The sequence below is a fragment of the Orycteropus afer genome, unplaced genomic scaffold (genome assembly GCF_000298275.1).
Source record: "Orycteropus afer afer isolate SDZICR_OR568_19922 unplaced genomic scaffold, OryAfe1.0 scaffold00031, whole genome shotgun sequence".
NCBI lineage: Eukaryota > Metazoa > Chordata > Mammalia > Tubulidentata > Orycteropodidae > Orycteropus > Orycteropus afer.
This window is the reverse complement of record NW_006921618.1, coordinates 10,650,507-10,659,624: the sequence shown is the minus strand read 5'-3', so window position 1 is coordinate 10,659,624 and position 9,118 is coordinate 10,650,507. Positions and strand designations below refer to the sequence as shown.

At 42.1% G+C, this 9,118-nt stretch overlaps 1 protein-coding gene across 1 annotated transcript in view; it reads left to right on the top strand.

Moving 5' to 3' along the window:
• Window positions 1–1,481: 1,481 nt before the first annotated feature.
• The window catches only part of RCAN3 (RCAN family member 3), a 31,836-nt gene continuing 24,199 nt past the window's right edge, over window positions 1,482–9,118 (top strand). The window contains exon 1 of the mRNA XM_007935729.2: window positions 1,482–1,676. Within this exon, the coding sequence (XP_007933920.1) occupies window positions 1,482–1,676 (195 nt within the window). The remainder of the gene's footprint in view (window positions 1,677–9,118) is intronic.

Sequence of the window (9,118 nt, the reverse complement as noted above, 5' to 3'; positions counted from 1 at the left end):
AGTCGATTCTGACTCATAAAATTCCCATTGGGTTTATGAAGTGGTGAATCTTTATGGAAGTACATTGTCCTGTTTTCCTTCTATAGAGTGGGTGGTGGGTTTGAACTGCCAACCTTCTGGTAAGCAGTCATATGCCTTACATTAGTGCCCCCAAGAGATAAAGATGCCCCTATTGAAAGTTAAATGGGGTTGGTTATATCATTTACTTGACCAAAATCTTAAGTGGCATGCTGATAGTAACTGATTTTTTTTTTTTTATGTCAGAACTCAGGTAACCCTACTTTCAAAGCAAGGTGCCCATGCCTACCTTTCAAACTTTGTCTTATGCTACCCCTGCCAATAGGAGCTCTGGTAGCATAGTGGCTAAGGCACTTGACTGCTAACCAGGAGGTTGGCGGTTCAAGCCCACCAGCCACTCCTTGGAAGGAAGATAGGGCAATCTACTTCCGTAGTGATACTGCCTTGGAAACCCTAGGAGGGGTCACTGTGAGTCGAGTCCGACTCGATGGCATACAACAGCAACATATATGCACCATTGTGTTCTTTAAAATAAAACGGAAAACCACAAATTATGTAATATTGACATAATCATGATCACTTAATTTTTCTGGGCCTGATGAGTATTTCTTAAATGGCATTTCAACATCTTGAAATGTGTTACATTTAAGATACTCTGCTTGGTGGGTATGGTGTGCAGTAGTTCATCAGAGGAGACACATGCACAAAATAGCCCATGTAAGACAGTCTCCGTTCCTTTATTTAAGAGGGACACTGTCGGCTCCATGCCCTAGGATTAAGATCAGTGAATTTTAATGACTGCCTTTTTGATTGCCTTCTATGTAAATTTTACCTGCTGTAAATATTTTTAATATTAACAAACACTGACTTTGTAGAGAGCGTTTGGTTCTGTGTAGCTTAATTCTTTGAGCATTTATTCCAAAAGAGCAAATTGCTTAAGAAAGGTAAAGTCAGTTCATCACAGACCATATTTCAGGGTGCAGATGGTGATGAATCATTGTAGGTTTTATTCTGCTGTGCCAGTTTCAGTGTTGCATACCTAAAACCCAAAACAAATATGTGAAGGCAGTTCTGGTTCACATTTTTCTTCCTACGACCAGTAAACGAGTGTACATATTGATATTGTCTCATTTTGTTTTAGCCTTTTCTGATTTCACTGGAACATTTTTTGCCTTTTAAAAAGTACATTATTGCTACTGAGTTGTATTACATAAAATATGCTAAGCAAATCAAATTAGTCTATATAGAATTCCTTTATGAGAACTATAATGAGTTTATTTAAATGCTGATTTATCTTTCCTGAATAAAATTGCTTCATTTGATGAATTGCTGTCTTGAGAACTTGATTGATTGGAACATTATTTGGCCATCAAAACCTTATTTCTGTTCTGTTTTGTTAACAGTAGGTGCCTGGCAAACGTCCTAGAACTTTAAAAACGGAAAAGACCTGCTTTTAAGGGATAATGCTGAGGGACACTATGAAATCTTGGAATGATAGCCAGTCAGATCTCTGTAGCAGTGACCAAGAAGAGGAAGAAGAGATGATTTTTGGTGAAAATGAAGATGATTTAGAAGAGATGATGGATTTAAGTGACCTGCCTACCTCACTTTTTGCTTGCAGTGTCCATGAAGCAGTGTTTGAGGTACAAGAGCAGAAGGTAGGCATATATCCTACTTTCTTTTCATCTAGTCGTATGAAGAGCTTGGAGCAGTCTGGTGCCCATTTGTCAGCTTTGTTACTGGTCCATAAGGAATTAAGTACAGAAAGTCCCTGTCAACCTTTAGACATTGCTATAGCTTCTTTCTATAATGTGTTGTATTTTATAAGAGTATCAGTCTGTAGCAGATAGGACTTTTTTTTTTTTCCTATTTCTGTAATTTTTTTATTGTGATTTGAGTGAAAGGTTACAGAGCAAATTGATTTTTCATTCAACTGTTCATACACATTTTGTTTTGTGACATTGAATGTGGTCCCCATAATGTAAGAGCACTCTTCCCACTTCGTGCCTGTGTTTACCATTTCTATTCGTCCTTCTTTCCTATCCGTTCCTACCTTCTGAACTTTGTTCTTGGGTAAATACTATTCTTTTGATCTTGTGTGGTTGATTGTTCTAGGGAGTGTGTACCTCCCTGGTGTTACTGTTCACCCCATAGGCCTGTCTGTTGTTTGGCTGGAAGTTCAGCCATGGGGATCAGATGGGACATTTTAAAAAAACTAATTGTTCTCACACGGATATTTTCATAAGCACTGATGTATAGTAAACTGTATTAAATCCATTCATTTGTTCATTTATTTATTCATTTGGAGCCTGTAGTTAAAGAGAAGCTAGTGATTTTTAGTCTGGCTTCCTATCACTTGGGAGTAAATTGACAAAAGAGGGAATTTTTTTTTTTAAAGGAATTAATTTAAACCCTTTTCTTGAGCTCATTACATATAACCTGTTAAGACTATTTAAAATTTTATTGTAACAGAATTGTTATCTTTTCTTATATTAGTTTCTACAACTTGACTGGAGAAAATGATTGAGTTTATTTTTTAAAGGTTGCTTTTCTTTAGTTCATTTATTATTTACCTGGAAAGAGAGGGTTTGTATGTTTTTGTTTTTTTTTTCCATTATGACATTACAAAAGCCTATAGGTCTCAGTCCTACAGAAGCATGACATTTCTGCCATTGGTTATACATTTTACCTGTTCCAAGGCTTTTTCTCAAAATACTATCATGAGCCCTTTAATTTTCTATCTGTTTGCTGGAAGTATTTTCCTTCCAGTGACTTTCTTGGAGCAGAACCCAATACAGTTTGACTCAATACATGCTTGAGTGCCTACAGTGTGATGTGTACGGCACAGTGCCAGTTGCTTTGGGGGAGAGAGAATGAATTAAACAGCTCTGCCTCAGATAGTTTACAGTCTTGTCATGGGGTTGACAAGTAATTATGATACAAGATGGAATATGAGAGCCCTTAGAGACATTTGAAGGTAATGTAAGATACCAAAGGAGAGAGGATCGTAGTCGTTAGAATAAAAGACCTCGTGGGGAGGTGGCATTTGGAAAAAACTGTGAAAGTTGGGTAGGATTTTAGCAGGAAAGGGAAGGAAAATTTCAGCCAGAGGGAACAGAACGAACAAACGAGCAGACTTGGAAGAGTGTGAGCCACTTCATGGGGTCACAGGCAGTGCTGGATGGCTGTTGCATAGGTAATAGGCACCAAAAGTCAAGAGAAGTCGGGCTGGAAAAGGGAGTGTGGTGCCATCCTACAAAGCACCTTGAACCTCAACGTAGGAGCTTGCCCTTCCCAGCAGAGGGGTGATAATCAGCTGTACATTAGGCAGATCCACTAACTGGCGGCGTGTGTGCGGCAGAGCGGTGGGAGGTGAGGCAAGAAGCAGGGAGACAGGTCGCGTGCTGCCCTTGCAGTGACCCTGCCCAGGACTGATGAGGACAGTGATGTGGAGCATTGGAGGGAAGTTGTACCTTTTTGAACTTGTTTTTATTTACAAATGCTATTTTCTTTCCCAAGTTCAGTTATTACTTAAAATTTTGAAATCCTATTTTCTTGTAGTTTTCAAGAGCTTTTAACATTCATACTATAATTAAATTAACCTTATTGTATGTTATTGTATGAAGCCATGTGTACTACTGGTTTATCTTCACATTGTATTCGTGAATTCTTTCAGGGACTACACAGTCTTACCTATTTCAGCTTTTTAATTGTAGATTAGAAAATATTTTGACGTGTCAGAGGAGTTAATTCTTGTTGATTTTTATTTTTTGAAAAAATATTTGAGAGTTATAGCTAACCTACTTTATATTGGAAATCATCTCAGAGGAAATTCCAGTAACAGTTCAGTGGACTTTTAGGTTATGTACAATTCTTAATCATAGTAAATTATATGTAATAACCTTAGCAATAGTGAAGTGGCAAAGTAAAGAATTGGATATATTTTATAAAATTATATGTGGATCATCAGGTGGATATAAAACATGAGCAGAATCAAAATGTTTTCTTTACATTTTTTTCTCAGCATGAGTGTCTTATTTTGCTTTAATTTTTCCTGCAATAACTCATTTCCAAGTCATCCACATAAGTGCAATAAAAATCTGATGGGATTATAGAAGACTAATCCTAATTACAATTTAACACTTCATTTTCAAAAGATTTTTCGTTTATTCCCTGACTGTAAAAGGTTTTTGTCTCTATAATGGATTGTTGGAGCAAGCTTTTATGTTCTTCTGAATTGTAGACTATCACAGGTACCATTTTCGGGTAGGTGAATCTTCATTATCAGTTGCTGGATTTTGGTTCTCTGATTACATCAGAAAGTAGGGGCAGGAGTAAAGAGAATAATAAGCTGGTAGAGTGCAGAAAAGGCCTATCCTTGTCGTTTCTCATCCTGTAGCAGCGTGGTTGTTAGTTCCACATATGCTCAGCTTTGCATGCATAGCCCCTCTGACAGATCTGGATTCATGACAATGTGGTTGTATTTACTTGTTTATTGTTTTTAATCCCAGCTTTCCCTTTCTTAAAATAAGGAAAATTAAGGCTTGCTTCTGATGTGAACGTGTGGAGTTCTCAAGTTACACTTTGGGTTCTTGTAAGAACTAGGACTGTTTCTCTCTGGTTTGCATAGTATTTGAGAAATGTTAATGCAAAGCAATATTCTAGATAGGATTGACCACAAAGAAATGCAGTAGAGCTTTGGGACTATAATCCCTTTGGAAAGTACTGCCCTTTGTATAGAAAGTGGTTTCTCCTGACCTACTTGTCATAGGACATACGATTTGAGGTATTTTTCTAATGATAATGGTTGTGGTTTATTGAGACCTTTTTTCTTTTCTTCTTTTTTTAAAATTTTTTATTATGATTTAGGTGAAATTTTACAAAGCAGATTCATTTTACATTCAACAGTCATACACATGTGTTTTGTGATGCTGATTATATTCCCTGCAGTGTAACAGCTCTCCTTCCACTTCATCCCTGGTCCCTGTGTCCTTGCCTGTGCCTTCCTGTCTCCCTGCCTTTCTTCCTGTGCAAATGCTGCTCTCCTGATCTCCCATAGTTGATTGTTCTCAGGAGTGCATCGCCCTGCTATAGTTGCTCAGCTTGTAGGTCTGTCTATTTGGCTGAGAGTTAAGTCACAGCACTGAGTTCATCTTCAGGCCTGAAGGGTGACTCAGGGCCATAGTATAGTCTTGGCCATGCCACCAGTCTCTGTCTGACCAGTATGGTCTTTATGTTTTTTTAAAATTTTATTGTACAGTTTTTTCTCCTGTTCTATCTATGGTCTCTAATTTTGATCCCTTTCTGAGTGGTTGGCATTGGTAGCTGGGCACCATCTGATTCTTCTGGTCTCAGGGTTATATAGGCTAAGATTCTCATAGTCCATTAGTCCTTTGGACTAACTGTTTTCCATGCTGCTTTGATTTGCTTCACTCTTCTTTGCTCCAGATGGGAAGAGACCAGTAGTTGCATCTTATGGCTGCTTTCAAGCTTTTAAGACCCCAGTCACTACTTACCGAAATAAGATGTAGAACAGTATTTTTTGTATACTATGTTGTGCTAATTGAGCTTCATGTCCCCGACTATGATCCCTAACCTGCAAGCCTAGCATCTCACTCCCTCAAGATGCTTAGTTGTGGCTAACACAAAAGTTATCCTAAAACAGAGTTATCCTAACTTTGCCCCTGTTCACTTTGTTCTGGTTCCCTAGTGCCACTCTGACAAGAATATACCACAAATGAGGTGCCCTTAACAAACAGGAGTTTATTATTCTCTTACAGTTTGGAGGCTTTAAATTCAAGTTCAAAGTGCCAGACTCCAGGAGCTGGGTGAAAGCCCCTCAACCTTGGGGTCCAGCTCTGCCTCCTGCTCCCAGCCCACTGGAGCTAGAGGCGTTTCTTCACTCAGACAGCTGCTGGCTGTTGAGGCTGACAAGTCAAAGGTTGACAAGTAAAAAGGCACAGTCCTGATGTTACCAAACCACATGGCAGGCCATTAATTGAAGTCCATTGTAAGTCCCAAGGTTGGCAGAGCATGGCAGGCTGCTGAACAGTGACACAGCTACATGCAGGGTCCAAGCATGCCATAAGCTAGAAACTATCCCCAAGATTTCTCCTTATATATAGGAAGCTGTGATAGTTGAAGATGTGTCAACTTGGCTGGACTCCAGTTGTGAGTGGTGGTTCCCATGATGGATCACATGACTGGGTTCTGAGCGGCCGGTCTGCCCGGGGGGAGTTTCCCCGGGGGTGTGGCCTGCTTGCAGTGCTATTCCAGGGACAGGCTGGAAGAATGGCATTCCGGACTATATACTTCCTTGAGTGAGCGGCTCGCCGCTCGCCCTGGAGGTTTCGGATTCATCCTTTGTTGGGAACAGCAACCAGTGTGCTGCGTGCCAGCTTGATTCTCTCGGCTCTGTTGTGCTTACGGGAACCAGGCGGCTCCGGGCCTCATCTCCTCCAGAGACGAACTTCGTGGCTTGAACTCCTCTGCTGTGCGTGCGAAAGCCAGGCGGCTCCAGGCCCCATTCCCCTCCAGAGACGAACTTTTCAGCTTGAACTTGTTGGCTTCTACACGCCTGTGAGCCATTTACCTAAGATAAATCTCTCTCTCTCTCTCTTTCTCTCTCTATAAATATATATATACACTTTGCTGGTTTTTGTGTTTCTCTAGAGAACCCAATCCAACATGGAAGCAGACCACATCCCAAAGGCAGCTACTCAGCTGCTTGTGGTAGACCCTACCATGGAGTTGATTGCCAGTCTCATCATGGGGAATAACTGCCACCAGCTGCCCAGCCACTCAACCAGGCCCAGCCAAGTTGACATACAAATTGAATTAGTACAATTCCATCCCTTGTCAACTTGGCACCTGTACAGATCTTCATTGGGTGGCATCTGTACAAATCTCCTTCACTGGGTGGCTGTAATCCCCTAGTTCCTGAGTGGTGACCTTACCCCCTTGGCCTGGTGGGTCCCGTTCCTCTCCCTCATGGGCATGGTAGCCCTGCCCCCTCACTTTTGGGCAGCGGCTATGGCTCCATCCCACCAGGTCACATGAATGAGCAGCCCCATGCTCCATAACCAAGTTGGTGAAGGTCTGGCTGTTTGAAACCTTTGGGGCTGTGATGGTTCTACCCCCAACGGCCATTGTCCTACCCTTTGAGGCTGAGGCAGCTCTGCTTCCCGTTTCCTTAGTCTCTCAGCTTCTGCCGATTAATGCCCGAGGGCAACCCACTCCGCTGGAAATCTTTTGCCCAAAGGACACTTAGCTTTCTTGCTCCATGGGCTGGCCAACCTGCTACTCCATTTTATGCCATCTCTTCACCAATTAATGCCCGAAGGGAACCCACTCCACCAGGAAACCACCTACCCAATGGCACCCGGGTTTCTCCTCCGTGGGCTGGTAACCCTGTTGCTGTTTAATGCTGGTGTCTGGGCTCTGCTACTGCCGTCTTTCTTACTGGTCTCTGCCAGTATCTCTCTGCCAGTCTCTTGGCTCCTGCCATCTCTCTTGCCGTATGCCGGGGTCTCTCTGTCAGGGTCTTGGGTCAGGGATGCACTCCGCCCCTGTTTCCACATTTTAGGTATTTGTCAGAGCAGCACCCCACACTCAGTACCATATTCTGTTCTGGTTACCTAGTGCTGTTCTGAGAAGAATATACCACAAATGGAATGGCCTTAACAAACAGGAGTTTATTCTCGTACAGTTTGGAGGCTTTAAGTCCAAGTTCAAAGTGCCAGGCTCTAGGTGTTGGGTAAAATCCCCTCAACCTTGGGGTCCAGCTCGGCCTCCTGCTTCTGGCCCACTGGAGCTAGAGGCATTTCTTCACTCAGACAGCTGCTGGCTGCTGGGACTGAGAAGCCCCAAGGTTGACAAGGAAAAAGGCACAGACCCAATGTTACCAAACCACACGGCAGGCTATTAACTTAAGTCCATTGTAAGTCTCAAGGTCGGCAGAGCATAGCAGGCTGCTGAGCAATCACACAGCTACATGTAGGGTCCAAGCGTGCCATAAATTAGAGACTATTCCCAAGTTTTCTCCTTATAAGCAGACCACATCCCAAAGGCAGCTACTCAGCTGTTTGTGGTAGATCCCACCATGGAGTTGATTGCCAGTCTCATCATGGGGAATAACTACCACCAACTGCCCAGTCAATCAACCAGGCCCAGCCAAGTTGACACACAAACATAACTACCACAATTGGTTAAGATCTTTTTTATAGCCTTTTTTTTTTTTTTTTTAATTTTATTATGATTTGGGTGAAAGTTTACAGAGAAAATTCATCTTCCAGACAGCAGTTCACATATACTTTGTCTCATACTGTCTTTATTTTGATGCTCAGATTTGTCCCAGATTTGGCTAGTGGTTGCATCTTAAAGATGGCTTCTCTGTTTTTTGACATGTCTATCATGAATCCAGGGAGCTCTGGTGGCACAGTGGTTAAGGCATTCAGCTGCTAAGCAAAAGGTTGATAGTTCAAACCCACCAGCTGCTCCATGGGATAAAGATGAGGCATTCTGCTTCTGTAAAAATTTAGAGCCTTAGAAGCCCTATGGGGCAGTTCTCCTCTGTCCAATAGGGTTGCGGTGAGTTGGAATCAGCTCAGTGGAGTGGATATGGGTATTGTGGGTCCATCATTCTTTGAGTATTTCTCCACTTTTTAGCACAACAAGATACTTATTTCTCTGCCGCATTCCTGGAACTAGCCACTTCTCCAAAGTGATGCTTATTAGTTGCCATCTAGTCAGTCCCAACTCGTGGCAATCCCATATGTAACGGAATGAAATGTTTCCCAGTTTTGTGCCATCTTCTGGTATGCTTGAGACCATTGTTGTGCTCCCTGTGTATTTTAAGTGCCTTTCAGCCCCAGGGCTCGTCTTCCAGCATTTTGTTTGTCATGCTGTTGTGATTCTTGATGTTTTCATTGGCCAGTTTTTGCAAGTACATCACCAGGCCTTTCTTCCTGGACTGTCATAGTCTAGAAGCTCTGCTGAAACCTGTCCACCATGGGGGACCCTGCTGGGCTTTGAAATACTACTGATCGTAGCACCATCAAAGCCACCACAGTATGAGAAAATTAGAGATTGGTGGTGGTTT